General features: G+C 49.8%; 2 protein-coding genes across 3 annotated transcripts; both read right to left on the reverse strand.

Moving 5' to 3' along the window:
- Positions 1 to 620: 620 nt before the first annotated feature.
- On the reverse strand, positions 621 to 13,640 carry EEF1G (eukaryotic translation elongation factor 1 gamma). Of its 2 annotated transcripts, XM_045485575.1 has the most exons (11): positions 12,002 to 13,640; positions 11,521 to 11,690; positions 10,281 to 10,439; positions 9,500 to 9,563; positions 9,203 to 9,345; positions 8,502 to 8,645; positions 5,850 to 5,979; positions 5,255 to 5,459; positions 1,324 to 1,496; positions 1,110 to 1,234; positions 621 to 856 (listed from the first exon to the last, which is right to left on the reverse strand). In XM_045485575.1, exons 2-11 carry the CDS (start codon positions 11,530 to 11,532, stop codon positions 698 to 700), a joined length of 1,314 nt encoding a protein of 437 aa, XP_045341531.1. In that variant the 5' UTR covers positions 11,533 to 11,690; positions 12,002 to 13,640; the 3' UTR covers positions 621 to 697. The 2 variants fall into 2 exon arrangements, with proteins under 2 accessions (XP_045341531.1, XP_045341530.1); XM_045485574.1 differs by lacking the exon at positions 12,002 to 13,640 and having other exon boundaries at positions 11,521 to 11,751.
- TUT1 (terminal uridylyl transferase 1, U6 snRNA-specific) lies at positions 12,661 to 23,586 on the reverse strand. Its single transcript, XM_045485566.1, has 9 exons — positions 23,411 to 23,586; positions 21,921 to 22,111; positions 17,620 to 17,935; positions 17,342 to 17,442; positions 15,489 to 15,958; positions 14,782 to 14,891; positions 14,523 to 14,633; positions 14,268 to 14,360; positions 12,661 to 13,852 (listed from the first exon to the last, which is right to left on the reverse strand). The coding sequence occupies exons 1-9, from the start codon at positions 23,490 to 23,492 to the stop codon at positions 12,705 to 12,707; spliced, it is 2,622 nt and encodes an 873-aa protein (XP_045341522.1). The 5' UTR covers positions 23,493 to 23,586; the 3' UTR covers positions 12,661 to 12,704.
- Between the last annotated feature and the right edge of the window lie 624 nt (positions 23,587 to 24,210).

Here is a 24,210-nt window from a genome sequence, read left to right on the forward strand (position 1 = left end):
CTTGGATGCCACCACCTACCTACCTTCCAGGGCATCTGTGAGAAATAATGCGAAGTTCCTTGACACTGTGCACTACTGTAGGTTAGTTCTTAGCACCATTTGCAGGCACTCTCTCCCTTCACTGGGGAAGGTCTGCAATCTGGTCCTCAAGAATTAGGTAGCTACTTGGGGCGCCTGGGTGGCTCAGTCAGTTAGGAGTCCCACTTCGGCTCAGGTCATGATCTCCCAGTTTGGGAGTTCGAGCCCCAAGGTGAGGCTCTGTGATGACAGCATGGAGCCCCGAGCCTGCGTCAGATTCTGTCTCCCCCTCTCTGCCCCTCCCCTGCTCACACTCTCTTAAAAAAAATAAAAAATAATAATAATAATAATAAGGTAGCTACAAAACACCATGTCCCTACCCACCCTAACTGTATCCAATCTTTCCCAGCTAGGGTAGCAGTCAGTCATCACGGTAGAGGCAGGGTGAATAAAGACAAAACTGAGCAGAGGCCTCTCTGCTCTTCCGAAGACTTCTCTCCTGCAAAGGGAGGTACCGCAGGCCCATAAAATACCCTGCTTTAACGTAAACTAGTCCCCTTGGAAGAAGCCATCACTCACAAAGGAGGCAGGACAGGTAAGGGTTCAATGTTCAGTTTCCTTTAATGACCCCATCTCCCTGAAGGGCAGGTGCAGGCAGCTAGGTGACGGCAAGAGATGTTCACTTGAAGATCTTGCCCTGATTGAAGGCTTTGCCCACGTGCTGGAAGGCCCCCTCCCAGGAAAAGTACTCTCGAACCAGCGTCTGGGCCTCCTCACTGCCAGGATCCAGTTTCCGCCACGTATAGGACTCGTAGTCCACCTGCCAGTCTGGACTCAGCTGGGGAAAAAAAGGCCAGGTTGAGAAGCATGTGGTCAGGTTATCAGATACTATCCCGCACCTGTTCCAGCTCATGTGTTCCAGCTCAGACACATGTCATCAGCTCCTAAAACTCCTGTGACTGTGACGGCTCCTTCCTGTACATGTTCCTTGAACTCTCCTGAATGCCTACAAGGCACAGGAATAAAAGTGTGTCTCCCATACCCTTGCCCCACCCTCAAGAGACAGACTCCTCCCCTACAACTTTCCTCACCGGAAAGGCAAGCTCCTGGCCTCGGAAGACCCAGACTCCAGAAATGGAGCTGCTATTGTTGGTTCCAAAGAGGATGACACTGGCAAAGGCATTCTTCCTCAGCTTGTCCAACCGCTGGAACATTCCTGAAGGGGTGAGAGAGAACACGCTGCCTTTAGGATCACATCACCCACTACCTTGTCCTCCCTTCTTCCTAGACCCACCCTCTGCTCACCGGTGATGAGGTTGCAGCTCATGAAGGTCTGGGTGAGTTCCTCGGGGAAGCGGTACTCGGAGTACCACAGAGACCAGCCATCCTTATCAAAATGCTCCCAAAAGTACGGCAGCGCCACAGAGAGGGTGTCCTCGTTGGAGTATTTGCGCTTAAATTCATCCAACACGAAGGTACTGAGTGGAGGGAAAAAGCAAGGTCAACGTGGAGGTCCTACTGAGGCAACCAAGGGCAGTCAGGCTAAAGAAGAAGCTAAGGGCAATCTTCACTTAAAACGTACTGGTTTAAAGAGGTCACTGGACTGGCAAACGGGTACAACCTTACGAGGGAAGAGAGCTTAAGGGGGTACTAACAAGGGGTCTAGGGTACTCCTTTGCTCCCTGCCTAAATCAGCTGGGATTGAGGAGGGCAGGACCTGCCCGGGGGGAGGCGGGGCGCGCCGGAAGGAGGCAGCCCCAAGAAAGGCACAGGGAACTGCTGCCCCCTGGCGGAGACCCAGAATGAGCACTCCCTTTTATTCCTGGCAAGCCGCTGGGGGGAGGGGGGGGGTGCTTTCCCATTGAGTCACACTTAAAAACTGACTCACCCAACTTTCTTCCCCCACCATTGGCCTCTTCAGGTTACATACACTACAATGTGACAACAATGTAAGCAGTGAACATCTTCAAAGGGACTCCACCCCAGACCTTACACCCGTGGCCTTAGTCACTCTGCCCAGGAACAAGTCCGGATGCTGAAAAGCCCTTAGGTTCAGATTATTTTTGAAGCGATCTGGCTCAGATATGGCACACTGAGCAGAGAAGGCTCTGCCGCTACAGAGAGGTCCCTCTTCTCACGGTAGGAGTTCTACTTTTCTTTGCAGTTATAAAACCCACAATGCCAGCAAACAAGACAACTAATTAATATTTTTATACACTTGCCACTGGTGACTTTCCAAAGATGATGTATGCAGTTTTGTGCCTTCTACAATTTGTTCATTTGATACTATATCACCCTATATATCTTTTCACAAATGTTTTAATGGCTGGAGCGCCTGGGTGGCTCAGATGGTTAAGCATCTGACTTGGTTTTGACTGAGGTCATGAATCTCACAGTTCGTAGGTTCGAGCCCCGCGTTAGAGTCCCACACAGAGCCTCCTTGGGCTTGTCTCCCTCTCTCTGCCCCTCTTCCCGCTCATGCTCTTATCACTATCTTTCAAAATAAATACACAAAAAAATTATTTTAAAAAAAAGCCCTTACTAAATGTTTCATTGGTCCAATTATTCACTAACATAAATAACAGTAACAAACCCTGGAGTTAGAAACCATTAAGTGGTGCGGATCTGCCCGCTGTTGCATTACAGCAAAGTAGAGGCTGGACTTCAACCCTGGGTCCTATGTTCCTTCCCAAATACCCATCAGAGGCCTCCTCTGAGGAGCTTCCATCTCAACCACCCAAAAAAGGGACCGGGGACTTTTTTCTTCACACCTTCCCAAACTGTTGGAACTTTCTAATTTGTGACCACGTTGCATCCATTTCTCAACCAAATGACCACAGGCTCTCAACAGCTCCTGGAACAAGTTGAGCTGGAAGGCCTTAAAAGGACTAGAACTAACTCGAGACAAATAGTATTCATCTTTGAAGACATAACCTTGGTGATCTTAAAAATCCAGGGGAGGGGCACCTGGGTAGCTCAGTTAAGCGTCCAACTCTCAATTTCGGCTCAGGTCACCATCTCACTGTTTGGGAGATCGAACTCTGGGGCTCCATGGGGCTGCTTGGGATTCTCGCTCTCCCTGTCTCCACCCCTACCCCGCTCAAGCTCATGCTCACGTGTGTGCACACACACGCGGACACGTTCCCGCGCTCTCTCAACATAAAAATAAAAAATAAAAAAAAAATCCAGGGGAAAAATCATCTAGGTAGGCAGCCCAGTAGAGCGTCATGGCAATACAACAAATTGGTATTAACCAACATTCCCCGAAAGAAGAAATGCAAAGTTTATTAAAGATTTTCAGTTTATTGATTTGTTTTCTGCCCAGAGTATACAGACCTAATATATGTGAAAATCTCTAAAAATTAACGGTGTCTATGTTACAACAGCATATGTAATTCGGGTTAGTTATCAGAGCATACTCACACACGCCAAAAAGCCTACTCAACTCTTGACCTGCCCCTGTGCTAAGTTCAAAGTACGTCACTTCGGTTCAAAAAGAAATACATCTGTAAAGAAGAGCTGCACCTGAAACCTTCCTTGGTCTTGTATGAGCTGCTAAGCCTAAGAGCTACACTCCAAGTTTCTCCCCAGATGGGGAAACAGCAGCTCCTAACGGTGACCACCCAGCACTAGGAGGCTCGTCATTTAGAAGTCTCCACGCTCCTATCGTACCCTCCAGCAGTGTGCACCTTCATGCTGGGTTAACCCATAAAAAACCATTACAGGGCGCCTGAGTGGCTCAGTCACTTAAGTGTCCAACTCTTGATTTCGGCTCAGGTCATGATCTCACAGTCTGTGGGTTTGAGCCCCACACGGGGCTCTGCGCTGCCAGCACGGGCTGCTTGGCATTGAGTCTCTCGCTCTCCCTCTGTCCTGTCCCTCCCCCGCTAGCACTCCCTCTCTCAAAATAAGTAAACATAAAAATAATAAAAGAAAGAAAAGAAAACCAGTACAAAATAAGGGAGGCTGAACCCTACTAAACACTAACAGAACTATTGAAAGACCAGACAGCTTCGGGAAAGGCAGAGTGAGGTGAGAAAAGCAGGGAAAAACAAGAACTACATATGTGAAGTGGCTATGGACAAGACCAGTATCATAACGCTTGCAATTTTTTTGAGAGAGAGAGAGAGAGAGAGAGAGAGAACACGCGAGCAGCATGCGTGCAAGGGGCAGGGAGCAGAGGGAGATAGAGAATCCCAAGCAGGCTCCGTGCTCAGCGAGGAGCCCAACATAGGGCTCGATCCCATGACCCTGGGATCATGACCTGAGGTGAAATGAAGAGTCAGATGCTCAGCCAACTGAGCCACCCAGGCACCTCATAAGGCCTGCAATTCTAATGAATGACCTAGGGCAGTGACTGAGAACTTGAGTTTGGAGAAGCGGCTAAGTACTAGATGTCCCACCATTTTCACCCGAAAGTTTCCTTTGACCGCGTTTTCTTCAAAGAACCCCAACCTTTACTGAAAAGGTTGGAAGTGGGTGGGGTGACGACCATCCCATCTATTTCTTTCTCCTTGAGGGGTTTAACTCCCCCCAAAAAAATGAACCAGACAGGCACTATGGAGCCATGGTCACCTTCCTTTTTCTCAGTAAGAATTTTTACATTGCCTGTTCATCCAAACAGTAAAAATAACAATCAAACGACACTGACCTGGTGTCACGGATTCAGAGCCAGCCCAGCAGGGCAGACATGAGGCTCTCTGTATCCTCTCCCTGTTAGCTCTGGGGGCTCTCAAATCTGACTGAGCATGTTCAAGACCACTTTACCTCCACACCCAATGCTGTGCCCCATCTATTTGCTAGAAAGGGAGTTCTTATCTTTTTCCCAAATGTAAGAAACGTACTTAGAATCTGCCTTCCACTTTTAAAATGGACCCAGTTCTTGGGGCGCCTGGGTGGCTCAGTCAGTTAAGCGTCTGACTTTGGCTCAGGTCATGATCTCATGGTTCTTGAGTTCGGGCCCCGCGTCAGGCTCTGTACTGACAGCTCAGTCTGGAACCTGCTTCGGATTCTGTCTCCCTCTCCCCTCCCCTGCTCCCTCTCTAAGATAAACGTTAAAAAAAATTTGTAAAATTCACCCAATTCTTGAGAATAAACTCAGAAGTTGCTTTACTTGCAAACAAACATCCTTCACTCCTGCATGGACACCCTAAAACTCTGGGCCCTTGCTGTGTAAGGGGAACACGCACAGGGACGCACTGGCCTTCCTGGGTCCCTAACTCTCCAGTATCCTTACCTCTTGGGCAAGTGAGCAAAGGGGTCCTTGGCCTTCGGCTCTGCAGCCAGCGCCTGCTCACATTCATCCATCTCCTCCTCGGGAGCAGGAGCAGCGGCCTTTTTCTCCTCTTTCCGCTCAGCCTGGGGCTTCTGCTTCTCTTCCCGAGACCCTTTCTCTTTCCTTGGGGTGTCCTTTTTAGGCTGGCTCTCTGCAAACTTTTTAGCTGGTACAGAGGAAGGGAGAGAATTCAATGTCCTGTCGATTTCCATGTGCCTCTAAAGCCAGACAGTGAGCAGGGTAACAGAGGAAAACTGCTGGGTGGGACTATGAAGGGGCCTAGGCCCTGCACTGCCATCAGTTCCCCATACGTCCCCAAGCCAAGAACACAACCCTCGGCAACAGACATGCACCACTGTTGCTAGACGTTAATACGAACAAGTGAGGGTATGTATGCTTATGAAACAAGTTTCCTGAAATATCGGTCACTATGTGGGATACCCTACATTCTGTGGGTCCACATAACCCAAAAGCCTGATGGAACATCAAAGGGTTGAGGCTGAATGAACCAGCCCCTGCGTCAGGTCGCACGGCTCTTCCGCCTGCTCCGACCTACCGTCAAACTGGGCCATCTTCTCACAGAGTTTCACCTCCCCCAAGACAGCTCGGAACTGGGGCTGGTTAATGCAGGTGAGGAACCAGCGGTTGGTATTAGGGAAGGCCTGGCGGAAAGACGGCTCCAGGACCTGTCAGAACAGAAGGGTGGAAACCGAGTCAGTGGAGAGAAAGGTCCTGAAGAGTGTCAAGCCAGACACCCTTGTTTCTTTCTAGATCAAAGCTCCACCTTCCTCTCGAGCCCCCAGATGGCAGCTCCCTAGAGTCCCCTCTTACCTGGGGGGATACTTCCTGCTTACCTTCCTCTTTTTCACAGTACAGTCCAATTTAACGGGTGCTTGATCCCACCCCTCATTTACTACAAATCTACTTAGCACAAATGTTTACACGGCACATTACTCCTTTTTTTTTTTTTTTTTTAATTAAAGCTTATTTATTTCGAGAGGGAGCAAGAGAGAGGAACTAGCAGGGGAGGGGCAGAGAAAGAGGGAGTAAGAGAATCCCAAGCAGGCTCTGCACTCTCAGTGCAGAGCCTGATGGAGGGCTTGAACTCACAAACCAAACTCGTGAACCAAGAGATCATGACCTGAGCAAAAACTAAGAGTCAAAATAATAACAACAACAACAACAAAACCTAAGAGTCAGACACTTAACAAAAACTGAGCCACCCAGGTGCCCCCGGCATCTTACTTCTTTTACAAAGCCAATTCACACCAACATATTCCAATCTTCCATTCAATAAATTTTTTTAAAAAAAGGAAAGGAAGGGGGCGCCTGGGTGGCTCAGTCGGTTGAGTGGCCGACTTCGGCTCAGGTCATGATGTCACGGTCTGTGAGTTCAAGCCCCGCGTCGGGTTCTGTGCTGACAGCTCGGAGCCTGGAGCCTGTTTCGGATTCTGTGTCTCCCCCTCTCTGACCCTCCCCCGTTCATGCTCTGTCTCTGTCTCAAAAATAAATAAACGTTAAAAAAAAAAAAGGAAAGGAAGGAAGGGAAAGAAGGGAAGGAAGGTAGGTAGGTGGAGTGGGGGAGGGGAGGATGCCTGGGTGGCTCAAATGGCTGAGCAACTGACTTTGGCTGAGGTCATGATCTTCTGGTTTGTGGGTTCAAGCCCCGCATAGTTCTTGCTGACAGCTCAGAGCCTGGAGCCTGCTTCGGATCCTGTGTCTCTGTCTCTCTGCTCCTCCCCACTCATGCCGTGTGTGTGTGTGTGTGTGTGTGTGTGTGTGTGTGTGTGTCTCTCTCTCAAAAATAAACAACCAAAAAAAAGGTGGGGCGCCTGGGTGGCTCAATCAGTTGGGAATTAAGCTTCCCAGCTTCGGCTCAGGTCATGTTCTCACAGTGTGTGAGTTCGAGCCCTGCGTAGGGCTCTGTGCTGACAGCTCAGAGCCTGGAGCCTGCTTTAGATCCTGTGTCTCCCTCCCTATCTCTAAGTAAAAAACATTTAAAAAATTAAAAAAAAAAAAAAAGTGCAGACACACAGAGCTATCAATTACTCATTTTGCCAAATAAATAAGATTAACAAATACCATCTATGTTAACCACACGATCCAAACTTCAGAAACTAAAGAATGTTCAATAACAAAAATAAATAAATAAAAATTCAAAAGCAAAAAAGTATTTCAATACATCACACGGTCCCTTAAACTAAACTCAGCTTCATAAACCAACTCATTTACCATCTTGTAGCTTGCTAAGACCAGAGGGAAAGTGACCTTGGCACAGAGATAGAGCATAGCAGCCAGCAGTGTTGGTTCTGCAGTGCTGGGTTCAAATCCTTCACCATTTATCAGCTACATGCCCTTGGACCAGGTGCGAATTTCTCCTCACCCGCACAGCAGAACAAGACTAAGATGATGCCTGCAAGGCCCCTGGCACCGTGTCTGACACAAAGTAGGTGCTTTTTTTCTTTACAATTACCACACTACTGCTCTGGACCAGCATCAGTCCGAGAGCTGCTGCTCGGGACCCAGCAACATGTCATTTTCTTTGACCTGATAACCTCAAGAGTAATTACTACTACCCTGGTTTTATAGCTTACAGAGAAAAAAGGACTAAATGAATTCTCAGTCGCTCTCACTCACCTCTACCTACAACTTGTAAGTAACGAAGCCAAGAACCGAACCTAATTCTGCCTCCACAAGATCTTCTTTTTTTTTTTTTTTTTCAACGTTTATTTATTTTTGGGACAGAGAGAGACAGAGCATGAACGGGGGAGGGGCAGAGAGAGAGGGAGACACAGAATCGGAAACAGGCTCCAGGCTCTGAGCCATCAGCCCAGAGCCCAACGCGGGGCTCGAACCCACGGACCGCGAGATCGTGACCTGAGCTGAAGTCGGACGCTTAACCGACTGCGCCACCCAGGCGCCCCATGCCTCCACAAGATCTTCTTGATGAAGCGACCAGCTCTGTCTTTACAACCAAGCACAGCTGGCTTTCCCAAGAAATATGGAAACAAAACGAAACATCTTAGCTGCCACAGAGAAATCAGGACAACAGAACATTACCAGACTTCTCAGAAAGGGGAAAAGCAGCATGGTACTCAAATCTGGAATTCCTAGAGTCGAGCTGTTACCTGAAATGACTCATCAGACTCATCCCTTAGTTTCTAACCCCACCTACCCTCTGCCGACCCAGATTCTTTATAAACGTCACCTGTTTATAGAGCCACAACAGAGTGCAGACAACTGTGATGTCAGCCAGTGTCACACGTTCGCCCACCAGGAAAGTCCTCGTCTTCAGGTGAGCATCCAGCAGCCCCAGAATTCGCCTCACCTCCTCCTTTGCATTCTCTGTGGCCTATTGATTTCAAATGACCAAACTTAATAGTGGGTATCCCCCCCTTCCCTGCTCCCCTCCCCCAATGACCGAACTAAGATAACTATTTCACTTACTAAGTTCTGGCTCATCCCCAACCCTTTTGCAATGGAGTCAGACTCTAGGATCATTCCAAATGTTATCAGACATTGAAGCTCTCAATGTCCAATTTCTTCATGGTGCAGTCTGGCTTAATTTCCCACTATACTGACCACAGTCCTGTATTTTTGGATTTGAGAAGGAACCTCAGAGGTCACCCGGTTTAACCACCCTCCTGCCACTGGGTATAGCTTTTCTACAGCAGAAATCTCTCCCCTGACCACTCATGACAGGCACCACCTCCACTGGGTCTACGTGACAAAACAACCCAGATACCATCAACAGCCCAGTGCTCCAAACTCACACCCAAGAGATTAGGTCTTTTATCATCCGTATGTTCTTAGCATCTCCTTTCCTCAATCTATTTAATTCCTTACTCCCGACACTCAGGAGCTGATGCCATCCCTGCCCCTGGCTTCTCCCCAAGTTCCAAGGCTTACCTGCTTGTTGTGGTGCATGATGCCCAAGGTCGGGAACACCCAGGTACTGGCTGGGGGCACTATGTCGCTATCAGCAAAGCTCACCCACTGCACCACCTGGGCTGCGGCCTCAGGAGTACTTCCCCGCAGCTCCTCATTGCTCACTGCAGAGGCAGAGCACAAAGGTCAGAACTTTGGGGTCATGCCAACACCAATCCAAGGCCATGAAAATTCCTCTCCTGTCACTCCAGCTCACCCTTATCCTCTCCTACCTCCTTCATTCCAGATCTTCCCATTCCCACTCCCACCGCAAATTACCATAGTAGGCAATGGCATTGCTCTCGAACACACAGAATCCATCGTCACCCTCAAATGCTGGAACCTGGGATAAAACAGTCAAAGAGGAGTGGAATGAAAAAAAAAAAAATAGTAAGTAAAGTACACAGTAATTTCTCACTAGCCAATCCCAGGCCCTAGAGTTGTTGTGGATGAAAGTTCTTTTATAAGGCTGATGACCTTTACTAAGCAACTACTGACACAAACTATTGACATTATCTGAAACCCCGGAACCAAAAATATTTAAGTTACCTGGTATCCCTGGTATCTGAACTCACATGGAAAACCCAAGGATTTAGATATTATCAAATACTTATGTAAAATCCCTCAATCAAATAGGCAAAAGACCAGAAACTAAATGTTGTCTCTTTTCTCCATATTGTTGAAAGCAGGGTGGTACTCCCCACACTACACTGATCTCTTCTCTGTTTAGTATGGTTAGTTACCCATCTCTAAAAGCCCCTCGGTCAGCTCATGGCAGATACCTGATACATTTGCACTAAAAACAGTCAAAACTCATTCTCTCTCCCACAAATAAAGAAACCTGTGAATTTTACAACAGGTCACTGAACAGGGTCTGCATTATTCCCAACTATGTGCAAATACACACTTGTCTTAAAATGAAAAATTTTTTAAGTCAATGAAATGTAAAAAAATAAATAAATAAATTGTAATATGGAAAGCGCCCTTTTAAAGATGGAGGCCATCTTCAGGCCTCCTTGGATTCTCAGGACCGGAGACCCCTCTCCACCGTCCTACTCACCTTGCCGGCAGGAAATTTACGGAGAAATTCAGGTGTGCGGTTGGTTTGGCCAAAGTGGAAGTGGGGTGGTGCGGAGAGCACGCGGACCTGAGCCCCGCTGTACTGAGCAGCAATGAGTGCCTTGAAGGCCCTCCAGTTTTCAGGATATGTGTACAGGGTCTGTGGGGGGAGGGGAAGACGGAGAATGTTAATGACAGAAGGGTCTCAGTTCTAAATGTCACCTCCAGGGATAAATTCCCTGAGTTATTCCCAATCCGTTCAACTCCCTCTGGTAAACCAAATTCTCTGGTATCTGTCATGTGTAATCAGAGTCCTCTGAAATACCGGGGACAGAACTACACACCAACTGCTAAATAAAGCTTGTTGACAGGTTTGACCTTCCCTAAGGACAGCTCTAGAAGCACTCTCACCCCCTCAAATGTATCTTCAAGAAACCCAGAACTTCCAGCACCCGCAGACTCCACCTGCCGACAGACAGACACTCCTCCTTTCCCTGGTTTCATTCATTGATGGTTGGCGAGTACCTGCCTACTCCACCGCTGAGCCGCTCATCCCTTTAAAGCACCATCACTGTTTACCACACATACCGACCGTTTCCAAGTTCCCTTCAAAACAGCCAGGCGAAACCGAATGGCATCCTCTCCTCCCAAATCAACTCGGTCTCCCCAAAAGCCCGTTCCTTCTTGTCACGCTAACGTCCCCCCCCCACCCCCGCCCGTCCCGTCCCGCAGTGAGTTCCCTGGCAGTAGCTTCTCCTTCTCTTAGTCCTTCTCTTAACGGTCCAGCTGGGCTGACTCCACCGTCCGGGGATTCCTCTCACTCTCCAACCTCCCCGATGATGAGCCCTTAACCGGAGACAGCCGTACCTGCCCACAAAGACCCTCGTCTTAACCCAGTCCCTGCTGTTGCCCCACAAAACGGTCACAAAAGTTGTCAACCTGCCCGGATACCATGTCTCGAAGCGGCAGTGAACCCGAACCCTTTTCTCAGGCCCCAGACGGCCAGGATCTGACATCTCTTTTCTCCACTACCCTAGACCCTTCCACCTCTTTGGCCTCCGAGAGCCCCAGCCTCAGTTCTCCTCCGGGGCCTGGAAGCCTTGCTCTCCAACAGTACGATCTCTAGACCCCCCACCAGTTCCCCACTCGGCTCCAGAACTCCTCTGACGCCGGAGGGCCCCATTCGGGCAGAGGATGGCGTCGGATACCGTGACCTGGATCGCCAGAGCCGGCAAACTTACCCCAGCCGCCATGGTGATTCCGCAGAGAAAGGGGGTGGGGCTCTCGGCGCTGCCGCAAAGTAAGCCGCCCGGGAGAGAAGGGGGGGAAGGGGAGAGCCGTGGAGAAACAGCAGCCGCAAAGCGAGGACGGCATAGAAGGCATACGCACGACAGTTCGGTATCCCGCGGCGCTGAATTGGGAAAAGAGAGGGGGTGGGGCCTGCCGGCCTGCGCGGAAAAGCCCGCGCCTGCGCAGTGGGACTCTCGACTGGCCCGCCCCTCAGGCACGGCCAATCCGAGTCCCGACGTGGAGGTAGAAGGCGCGGAGGGTAAACTGTGAGAATGGGCCGCAATCCAGGGCCTCCTCTGGGCGGCGACGTGGCACCGCTGCCAACTCCGCGCCGCGCGGGGTCCCAGAAGCGTTCCCCTCCAGCTCAGGAACCCGCGGTGACTTGACGGGGATCCTGCCAGCCCCCTAACATCAGGATTGTGGCACACTCACTCGAGCGGAAACAACTCCTGCGTGGATAATTCCATTTGTTCCCGCTCTGGTTTTCTAGAGAGGATGAATGTCTATCCGGAGCCCAGGTCAGAAACCCTCTGCAGAAGTGAGGTTTCCTCGCATTAAATCACCATGCGGCTCCGGGATGCAGTTACTGCAGGAACGGCTCTGGTACTGGTCCTGCAGCAGGGGGGGGGGCCGAGAGAGAACACAGCGGATCCCTTCTGCTCGTCACCCTTAGGGGCAGTTTACCCATGATGGGCTGCCCTTTACCCACGCTCAGGTCGGAGAATGTTTTACCCATTTTAATAAGAGCAGGATGAATTCTGTAAAGTGAGAGAACGGTTGTAGAACCCTGAACCCCAATTTCAGGCCGTCACCATATAAATCTGGGCAGCAAGGTAAACGTGGAGCCAAACTTGGTTCTTCTCACAGCTACTGCCCCAGCCCCCCAGCCAGCACCCCAGCCTTCAGGAACTCTGCTGAGTGGGCCCCAGGTGCAGGAACACACCATCATCACGGGCGCTCGCTGCAAGTTGTGACAAATGGTATGACGGAACAGGCTGACACACGTTTTGGGGTGGCCAAAGGCACCTCTGAGAAGAGGCGGTAAGGTCTGGGGAGGGCAAGTACTGGGTGGAAATTAGAGGACACTGTAGTGCTTATTAACTAGCAGCTTTATTGCCCCTTAGGGCCCCTGTCTTCACTTGAGGAGGTTTCGAAGTGCTTGAGGGAGGAAAACCTGTAAGAAATGATGGAGGTCAGGGAACAGGCCTTGAGAATCCTGCAGTGGGGTCACAGTGAGAGTCTGGCCGGCCTGGGAGGCCGACGCCACGAAGGTCAGGAGCGGCTCAGCCGCTGGCTTCTGCGCAGCACTGCCGGGTCCTCTCAGCTCCCGGGTTACCTGAGCCTCCGTTGCCAGCCACTCTGCAGCGCCGGCACCGCCTCCGTCTCTGTCCTTGGTTTGCTGCTGCAAGCGTCGCCGGGCACGCCGCCGCCCCTGCCACACTCGGTGCCACAAGGCACAGCGCCAGCTCACTAAGGAGAGGGACGTCCCCTTCCCTGCCTCACCCCGAGCCCCTTCTCCTGCTGCCTCAGGTCCTTTGGGCCCCTGCTCTGCCAGTGCCGCATGGCCTGACCGCCCCTCCTCTCCAGGGGCTAGATGCTGCCCGATCACGTGGGGTGGCTCCCCTGGCCACCCAGGGCTATGCACGGCCCAGTCCTGCACCGTCTCTCCAACCTCTATAACCATTTCCTCCACCCCATCTTCGCTGGGGTCTCCCGTGCATCCCTGCTGCTCCTCCCGTCCCTCCTCCCAGCTTTTTTCCTGTCCATCTCGTTTCAATCTTTTGCTGGTCCCTCCCTGGGGAGACTCCTCAGGCCCACCTCCCTCTGACCGCAGTCTCTTGGTTCCCTGTTCCATATGGCATCCCAGTGCTTCCCTGAACACCTGGGCCAGGGCAGCAGTGAGCTGGGTGAAGGGAGCAGGGGGTAAGGGGATGGGCGTTGCGGACAGCAAAGCACTGGGGGAGCTGGGCTGCAGAAGCGGGAGCAGCCCCCAGTCCCGACCCCGGGAGGAACGGCGCTGGTACTGCAGGCTTCGGCAGTAATTGGCTGCCGCTCGGGAACAGTTCTGTAGCCTCCCGGCCACCCGGCTGGTCACATTGGCTGCCACATTGTGACTCAGGTCAAAGGGGTCCTGGAGATTCATGGGGCCAAGGCGCAGACCCTCCCAGCGATTAGAGGGCAGGCCCCCTGCCACAGGCAGTGCCTGACCCTCCCGCAGGGACAGCAGTGAGCCACGAAGATCCCAACACGAGACGCAGGAGAAGAACTGGGCTAGCAGAGAACCTGGAAGAGGAGGAAGACCAGGCAGAAAGGGTTACTTAGAGGCCAGAACCGAGACAGGCCTGCACTAGAGGCATTCTCTTAGAAGGACTTTCTTTTCCCTTCCAAGTAGCTCAGAAGAGTGTCAGAAGCCAGGCTCCTCTAGTCTCCATAGACAAGAGGTCCAGCCTCTCTCCCCATGCCCCCAGCAACATCCTTCCCCAGATGCTGCTCCCTCCCCTTGCTAGCAGTGTAACCTTGAGCAGGCCACTTCATTGCTCCAATGCATGGTTTCTTCATCTGTAAAATGGCAGTAATACTAGCTGTCCCACGAGGTGGTTGTGAGAACCGTGCCTGGCAAACAGCAACTGAGCTATGTCACATCTACGTTTGTGCCTAACATCATTTATTAATACTTTACCGGGCTCCCCAAACTCACTGAGGGGCTCCTTATTGGTGCTGGGCTCCAGTCTTGAGGCATCCCTGGGGAAACTACAGTCCCAGCCATCAACCTCCACCTGTTCGCCCTCACCTGTGAAAGTGAAAAAGGTGAGGGTCAGCCTGGAAGCAGGAAGATTTGGGGGTGATAAGCAGAGATCTCATTCCTGGGGTAACTTCAGTGCATCTAAACAAGATAAACAAGAGGAAAGCTGATGCTACCAAGATAAAGAAGGTGGAGGCCAGGCTGCCGTACCTGCTTTCTGGGTGAGCTGGGATACAGTGGGCAACACAGGAGGGTCCCTGGTCTGAAGGAAATAGATCACGAGCAAGGTCAGGGCGTAGTTACTGAGAAGGGGGCCACTCCCTGGGTAAATAATAATTCCAGTTAGATTGGGGATGCCATCTGACACCCTCCTGGTTTTCTCAACCCTGGTTCCTATACCTGCCTCCCCCCTTCCCTCCCTTTGCCCCAACAGCAGCTTTACCCCAAGTCTGTCCTGATTCATCCTCACCTGACAGCCCTCGACCCTGAGCCCAGCAGCGGAGGGTGTACACGAGGGGCCGTACTCGCCCATCCAGCTCAGAGCAGAGACTCAGGAAACGAGAGTTATGCAGGGCCAGCCTGGAACAAAGACCAGGGTGTCAGTGCTGAAGAACCCCACTCTCATTCCCGGCTTGCGGAACGGGGGCCAGCTGGAAGAAAGCCAAAAGAGGGTTTCCCAAGTGTCTGCTAACACACTGGTCATGCGAAAGGGTATACAAAAAGCCATCAATGTGTCTGGGGAAACACTACATCCTATATGCCCCTCCTGGATAGGATATTCCAGAAGCGTGTAGTTACAAGACTGCTCAAAGCCTTTCATATGCAAAGAAACGAAGGGAGGGAGAAAGAGAGGCAAGGAGAAAGAGAAGGAAAGAGGAAGTGGAGGAGAGGGAGGAAAGGGAGACCTATTTGCATTTGACTTAGCATTTCCCAAACTTATTCAACCCTGGAACTCTTTTCTGAATCCCCTAAAAACAGTGTTTCAAGGAACACCCTTTACATTCGTGAAAACGGATGCCAGACAGGTGGCAAACGGCAGAAGGAGGGGATGGAACCCAACAAGGATAACCTCAATGCTCAGCAAGGCAGGAGCTTTCTGTACAGGGGTTCCCTCTCCACCACCCCAGAGTGCTCAGCTGCCCTTCCCCAACCACCCCACCCCCACGACAAAGGTACCGGTTACTGAGGGAGACGTCACCGTGGAGACCTGAAGGCCGATGGCAAAACTTGACCACAGGGCGTCGGGCAGAGGGCACAGTTTGGACTCGGTACACTCCAGGGACACAGCCCCGAAGAATGGATCCCACCAACTCCAGCATGGCCACCCCGTCTGTTTTCTCCCCCTCTTTCAGGGCCTCTGCTAGTTCCAGGGCCTTCCCCAGGTCCCCCTCTCCCCGGTCCTCCTGCAGTGGGGAGGCTGGAGGCAGGGACTGGGGAGAGGCAAGGGTCTCAGAGGCCAAAGCAGAGTCCGGAGTCTGGGGTGCCAGGGAAGAGGAAGGAGTTTCAAAGTCCAGGGCTTCCGAGTCTTGGGGAGAAGGAGGCTGTGAGTCTGGAGGGGAAGCTGGGGTACAGGCCAGGGCTTGAGGATCCAGTGGGGATGCAAGGGCTGAATCCAAAGATGGAGACTCTGGAGCCTTTGGGGCTGGCTGTAGATAGAAATGAGTTGAATGAATAGTCGCCTCTCTTGCTGTTCCCCAGGTGGGCAACATTCCTCAAAATCAATCTATTACTGCTTATGAGTTAGGCCCCACTCCAAGGGTTTTATATAAATTAACTCATTTAATCCTCACAATCCCTTTTCAAAATTAAAAATAACCTGGGGCACCTGGGTGGCTCAGTCAGTTAAGCATCCGACTCTTGATTTCGGCTCAGGTCATGATCTCATGGTTCATGAGATCAAGCCCCGCATCGGGCTCGGTGCTGACAGTGCAGAGCCTGCTTGGGATTCGCTCTCTCCCTCTCTCTCTGCCCTCCTCTGCTTGTGCACTCTCTTTCTCAAAATGCATAAACTCAAAAATAAATCGATTTAATTACATTAAAAATAACTTTTAATGCCACATAATAAATGGTCTGTAGTCTACCAAAATGTCATGGTCATGAAAGACAAAAGAAGGCAGAGGAACTGTAAAGGAGACTGAGTAAACAATGCTAGCCTGCTGGTGGGCAACTGATGAAGGTAGAGGACAGGCTGTAGACTAAAGTCTCATAACATTTTACACCTGCACCAGGTTAACATGTCCCTACTTGCTAACTGTCCTGCCGCTACACAGTAGGACGCCTTTGTGCTTCCCTGATACACACTGTACTATTATGGGATTCAATGTATGCAACTTGCTCTCAAGAGATTTTTATGGGGCGTGTGGGTGGCTTAGTCGTTAAACATCCGACTTTGGCTCAGGTCATAATCTCACAGTTTGTGAGTTCGAGCCCCACGTCAGGCTCTGTGCTCACAGCTCAGAGCTTGGAGCCTGCTTTGGATTCTGTCTCCTCCTCACTCTCTCTGCCGCTCCACTGCCTATACTCTCTCTCTCTCAAATAGACTTAAAAAAAAAAAAACAAAAAAACTAGTTTAAAATAACCCTTTTTGTAAAGTAGGAAGTATATGAAAACTCTGTACTTTCTGCTAAGTTTTCCTGTGAACCCAAAACTGCTCTAAAAAACAAAATCTTACAAAAATACTAACAACCTTTCCTATTCCAAACGCAGAAACTGTACATTAGAGATTAGAAAATATAGATAAGCAAAAACATAACCCCAAAATTACTTTATTGTATGTCCTTTTATATATTTTTTCCCCAAATAGGGTATTATATACACTGTTTTGAAATCTGATTTTTTCATGTTACAAATGCCATGTATCCTATGTCAACTCATATTCATTCTACCTAATACCCATCCACATTCACGTTTCTCCAATTACAATAACCCTTTCAGGTAGCTTCTATTACATTTTACAGATGAGGAACTAAACATGAGAGAGAGAGGACCATCCCTGCTGACTCTTCCTAGCTACCTCCCTGGTCACTCACCTGGGAGTCTTCCAAGTCACCCAGATCCAGGAAGAGGTCAAGATCACAGCCATGGACATCAAAACTGTTTATGGAAGACCCAAAAGGATGGACCACACAGCCTGGGTGCCGGGCAGAAAATAAAGGCAGGGCAACATTAGAGAGGAGTATGGGGTGGAAGGACACGGGGGCACAAAGAAGGAAGAGCAGCCGGATAAACGCCTCTAGCTGAGGGAGAACTGGGGGTGTGGACTTGAGGGAGGGAAGAACAGGGAGACACGGGAAGGGAGAGGACTCACCAGGGAAGAACTCTGTGAAGACCTCCTGCATCAGGGCCACGACGAGGCTCCGAAGCTGCCGCTCAGCCTCGGACAACTCCCTCAGCCCCACGAGCTTCACCATTTGTGCCCCGACGTCGGGGGCCTCGGCTAGTGCTTTGGCCAGCTGGTGACTGTCAGGGGCCGCTCCTTTGGGGGATTTGGAGGCAGGGCTCTGGAACTCTTTCTGCTCCCGTGGCCGGACCCGCAGGCGGTGTCCTCCCAGGCTGTGCTGGGGCTGTGACAAGACAGCTTCTCGGGTCCCTATGTCCCCCATCTCCACGATAGCAAAAACTCCCTGGCAAATCACAACAGGGGCAGTGATCATGGTTTTGGAACCAAGAATCCAAACGCGTGATTTGACAGTGGGTGACACTCTTTGAATATACTCAGATAAACAATTCTCAGGGCACCTGCGTGGCCCAGTCAGTTAAGCATCCGACTTCAGCTCAGGTCACGATCTCATGGTTTCATGGGCTTGAGCCCCATGTAGGGCTCAGCACTGACAGTGCAGAGCCTGCTTGGGATTCTCTGTCTCCCTCTCTTTCTGCCCCTCCCCCACTCATGCGCGCGCACGCTCTCTCTCTCTCTGTCTCTCTCTCTCTCAAAATAAATAAACTTCAAAAAGAAAAAAAAAGATGAAGGGAATGGAACAGACACTCCAGAAAATAACCCATACCTCTATGGTCAACTGATTATTTTTTTAATTTTTTTTTTTTTTTAATGTTTATTTTTGACAGAGACAGAGATAGAATGAGAGTGGGTTAGGGGCAGAGAGAGAGGGAGACACAGAAGCAGAAGCAGGCTCCAGACTCTGAGCTGTCAGCACAGAGCCCGACGCAGGGCTCAAACTCACGAGCTGTGAGATCATAACCTGAGCTGAAGTTGGATGTTCAACTGACTGGGTCACCCAGTCGCTCCATATGATCAACAGATTTTTAACAAAGTTGTCAACACCATTCAATGAGGAAAGATTAGTCTTCTCGACATGGGGCTGGGACAACTGGATAGCCAAATGCAAAAGAATGGTATTGGACCTCACACCACATACACAAAATTAATGGAGCAGTGGGACAGGGGGAGCAGCCTCACCAGCACACGGGCCTGAATCAGAGGCGAGGGGTGATGAAAACATTCTGGAAGGATGGGTGAAGAACCTTGTAAATATACTAGCAACCAGTGAATTGTGTACTTCAAAAGTGTGAATTTTATCACTCGTCTCACTTCTGCCCTATGCCAAACACAGCAAAAAATGTGAAACAAGGAAGAAACGCAGCCACTTGGACCGGCCCAGGCCAATCTTCCAACTCTGAGGAATCACACTACTCACCAGACTGCAGTTCAACACCAAGTTTGCAATCAAAGCCCCAGCTAGGAATTAGGTGTCTCTTTGCTTGGCCTTGCCTGCACACATATTTTTCTCAAGAACTCCACTGAAGGCATCAGGGAGAACAGGATTAGCAGATTCAGAAGGCTGTCTCCTGGATACTTTTCTCGCTCTTTTTTTTTTTTTTTTTTTTAAATTTTTTTTTTTTTCAACGTTTATTTATTTTTGGGACAGAGAGAGACAGAGCATGAACGGGGGAGGGGCAGAGAGAGAGGGAGACACAGAATCGGAAACAGGCTCCAGGCTCTGAGCCATCAGCCCAGAGCCCGACACGGGGCTCGAACTCACGGACCGCGAGATCGTGACCTGGCTGAAGTCGGACGCTTAACCGACTGCGCCACCCAGGTGCCCCTATTTTTCTCTTCTCAATACCATCACCCCAAGCTAGTGCTACCACTTACTGAGCTTATTATACTGAGGGCTTATTACAAACCGATCAGTTCACATGAACTATCCCTAAGTCTCACAAGGCTCCTACACAGTATACATTATTATTTCCATTTTAGAAGCTAAGAAACTAAAAAGTTAAGTAACTTGTGACTGCCTCCAAGTAAGGGGCTTAATCCCCCAAATCTCCAACTTCCCAGTGATGATCTCCCTCAAGGAACTGTTGCGGAAATTAAATGAGATATTGTTTGTAAACTACTTAGCACATGATTGGTGCATGATAATTATTCAATAAAAACTTTAGTCATTATCCCGATAATAATTAAAAGCCTCAGAAACTTGAGGTTTAAGTTCAGAAAAAGGTCATTCTTTACAACTGGAGCAAATATGAACAAAAATGAAGGTACTGGGTTTTCTGAGGAAGTAGTCTGGGGCAGACACTGCCAAATGCTCACCCAATAAATACACCTTCTCCTTTTTTTTTTTTTTTTTTTTTTGAGAGACAGACAGAGGGTGCAAGTGAGCAAGGGGCAGAGAGAGCGCAAGAGAGAAGCAGGGCTCACCAGAAGCGGGGCTCCAGTTTCTACCCAAAGGAGGGCTCCTGTTCACCTGAAGCGGGGCTTGTGCTCACCCAATGCAGGACTCACCTGATGTGGGACTCAAACTCAGGAACTGTGAGATCATGACCTTAGCCGAAGTCAGATGCTTAACAACTGAGTCGCCCAGATGCCCTCTCCATTTCTTTCTTACTAACAGAACCCTGATTCTTGTTCAAAAGGGCAAGGTGTCCAGCTAAAAAAACATTTCCCAGTCTTGCCTGTAGCTAGGGGTAACCATGGGATAGAATTCAGGCCTATGAGATATACAAAGTCTAATGAAGAGGCAGGTGGAAAATTTTTCCTAGAAAATAAAGAAAATCAGAGGAGGGGAGCCTGGGTGGCTCAGTTGGTTAAGTTTCCAACTCTTGATTTCGGATCAGGTCATGATCTCACAATTTGTAAGATCATGTCAGCACGGAGCCCACTTGGGATTTTCTCTCTCCTCTCTCTCTCTCTCAAGGTAAATTTGCAAGCATTAAAAAAATAAAAGAAAAGCAGGGGAATAAAGTCAGGCTCATATGGCACTAGCCTTTTTAAACTGTCCTTCAGTCTTTCATTCATTCATTCATTCATTCCATTCATTTTGAGAGAGAGAGAGAGGGAGAATCCTAAGCAGGCCCCATGCTCAGCTCGGAGCCCAAAGCAGAATTCAATCCCCATGACCCTAGGATCATGACTTGAACCAAAACCAAGAGTCGGATGTTGAACCACCAACTGAGCCACCCAGGCACCCAAGCCTGCCCCTTTTCCTTACCTGAAGATGTGCAAGCAGCATTATCACAACTAAGAAGTGAGAGCCACTTGCCAATTAATGACAGAGCAGGAAAACAGTACAGTCCTAGACTGCCCAGGTCTGGACTTCTTGTTACAAAGAACAATTAGATGCACCTGGGTGGCTCAGTCGGTTGAGCATCTGACTTTGGTTCAGGTCATGATCTCACAGTTCAGGAGTTCGAGCCCAGCATCAGGCTCTCTGTTGTCTGCTGTTGGCACAGAGCCCGCCGTGGATCCTCTATCCCCCTCTCTCTCTGCCCCTCCCCTGCTTGCACTGTCTCTCTCAAATAAACTTAAAAAAGAAGAAGAAGAAGAAGAAGAAGAAGAAGAAGAAGAAGAAGAAGAATTATTATTAAACCCCTTTTGTTTAAGCCACTGTGGGTCCATTGCTGAACGCAATCGCTAAAGAAAACACACCCCAGCCCGTCCTAAGAGAAGACATGGGCAGTCAAAGCCATGCCTGCATAACGAGAGCACAACCTCAGAACTATAATATGATGACACAACACAGCAGTACAATATTGAACTTTTTTGAAAGGACTAACAAACTGACAAAAGGTCTGCCTGGAAGACAAAAAGGACCACAAAGAATAAGCCTGTTTGTCTAGCACTGTCCAAAGAACAGGGTATTTTGGCCAGCTAACATTAGTATCTCTCACTGGAAGTTAATAAACTGCTAGCTCTTTTATCAACCAGTCTCTTGTGGGGTTAGGACAGATCTCCCAATGGTGTGGCCTCAAAGCACCTGCTTCGCTGTAATTACATTCACAAAACTGTAAGCTCTGTGCCTGCAGAGATCAGATCTATCCTATTCATGACTGCAAATGCAGCTCTACGCATGGTGCCCAGTACAAAGTCAGCAGTTAATATTTGGCAAGTCAAATGAAGATTGACTGAATAAATAAATGACCAGTAAGTCCCCCAGTGACTAACTCTGGTGAACTGATAAAACCCAAGCAGGGGCTGGGGCGGGGAAGCTCACAAAGCTGGACTGGCCCAAGTACTGTGGTATCCACGAAGGACAAGCCCGCCAAGGATGAGGCACCAGCTGAAACAGGGCTGCTGGTTTCTCCCTCATTTCTTTTTGTATGTGGCACACCTGACTCGTTCTTTACGCCAATAGCCATTCACTCTACCTTGTCCTTGTCCATGACGACACTAGCCACGGGTCCGAATGCCTGGAAGTACTCAGAAAGCTGCGCAGAATCCACATCCCGGGGAAAGCCACTGACAAACACACTCCGAAGACCCTGGGCCTTTCGGGCAGCTCGTAGTTCTACCAGGTGCCGGTGCTTCCGGCCTCCCAAATGGGCATCTAGGCTGGGTCCTGCAAAGATAAACATGAAACAAAAACATCCAAATCACTCTTCGGTGGACTTCAATGCATACCTAAATGCTACTAATCCTTCCAAGCCATAGGAAGTGTGATCTTTGAATAAACAAAGTCCTAGCTCTTTTCACCTTCCTCTCTTGTCCATTTGTCTATATAATGCATTCTAAGTGGTTCCCCAGAGAGCTAGCTACCACTTTTTCTTAAACCATCTCTGAGTGCTAGAGCAACACCTGCAAATTGTAAAGAAATTAACGGGAAGCTTATCCAGGTCATATACAGAGGAACTAAATAAAACAGGACCCTAGACTCTTCCCTCATGAATCATCCCTAGGTATGGTATAGAGATTGAAAGTGCAAGATCTGAAGTCACACTGCCCAAGTTTAATTCTCAGCTCGGGCAAGCTGTGTGAGATCTTGGGCAAGTTACTTAACCTCTCTGTGCATCTCTGTGCACACACAAAATGAAGATATTAACAGTACCACATAGGTATTATGCATCTAAGAGTACTTGGCAGAGTCTGGTACATGTGGACCACGGGAAAAGTTTAGCTGCTATTATTATTATTATTTTTTTTTTAATTAAATTTTGGGTCAGCTGCCTATTGTCACCAATGTATATGTGGGGCCAGGGAAGACTATCTTGGATTTCTGGCTTGCCCCAGGGGACAAAGAGTGGTAATGTCATTTACAAAGAAAAAGAATGGAAGATCTGTTTAAGGAAGATCATGATTCCAGTTTAGGAAAGATCGCGATTCCAGACTTCAAAAGTGGAATTTGAGGTTTCATGGAGTCCCCTGCGCTGTCATACAAGAATCCTGTCGATTCTGCCAAATCCACCTTCTCATCACGCATGCCCTGCTACCCTGCTACCTCACCCATCTTCTGCCTTTGCCTAGCTCCTCCCTAGGGCTACCCTGAGTTAAGTGCTGCTTTCTCAGTGATCCTACAGCTGTCTAAACATATCTCTAGAGCTCTGGAATTGTCTGCACCTCTAGATGGTGAGCTCCTTCACCTCTAAATCCCCTCACCCCACCCGAGAGCCCAGCCGAGTAACAGGCACAAGGGGGCGTCCAACAGATGACGGTGATAGAGGGAATAAGATCGTGACACTTTAGTTGTAGAGATTTCGGATACTAGGGATGAGGGGGCAAAGTGGTGGGGCTTTCCCCACTCTCCAATCCCTTGGTACAGGCGGAGTGAAAACCGAGGTGAGTGACCCTACCAACCGACTTGACAAAAACTAGGACCCGAAGACGAAAACTCACGACCACCCCCTCACAAGCCACCGCTTACGGTTGGCTGTAGTAACGTGGCAGAGGCAGCAGCGGAAACCCCCACGAGGCAGCGATTGGACATCCGAATCCACTGCCGCCATCGCGACTCTCCAGTACGGACAACACACAACCACTTCTGCCACCACCGGAACTCACGCCTACAAATCGCAGCGCGCTTGGAAGCAACTTCCGCCAGTCCAATAGGAAATGACGTAGCAAGGCCAATCGCGCAGGCACACTCCTCCGGAAACTGAGTCCCTAAGGCTCCGGGTTCCGTTTCCATCCGGCTTTAAGTCTTCACCCGCTTCTGGAAAAGCCGCCCATCTTTGATACTTATCTGCATGCGGTAAGCCGATTGGTGTGCTCTGAGCCACTTAGGCGTTGATTGGCCCAAGGCTTCATGAATATTCATAAAAGCGGCCACAAAAACCGGCGCCGGGGGTTTGAAGCCTGAGTGCTCTATCCTTGCTGGGAGTTTGGGAGTGTGCTGTTCGTACCTTCTTTCAAGAGGCGGTTAGCGACCCGCGCGCGGCGCTGCATCCTCTCTCCTTATTCACCTGGCGAATAAAGGCGGAGGATGAGCCGACTTCACAAAACTCAAGGCTGCCCCTGGACTCCCAAGTTCCTTAGGGCTGTTACTCTCTCCTTCTGCCCTCTGTCCTTCCCTAAAATGGGCGTTCAGGGACCACTTCCTAGCCCTGGTTGGGGAGCTCTGCCCCTGTGGGCACCCTCTAGACTCCACTCAGCCACAGCCAGATCGCTGCGGTCCCGGTGAGTCAGGCTTTCCTTCCGCAATAGTGGGCTGCGTGAAGTGTACTC

This window comes from Leopardus geoffroyi, chromosome D1 (assembly GCF_018350155.1).
Source record: "Leopardus geoffroyi isolate Oge1 chromosome D1, O.geoffroyi_Oge1_pat1.0, whole genome shotgun sequence".
NCBI classification, from domain to species: Eukaryota; Metazoa; Chordata; class Mammalia; order Carnivora; family Felidae; genus Leopardus; species Leopardus geoffroyi.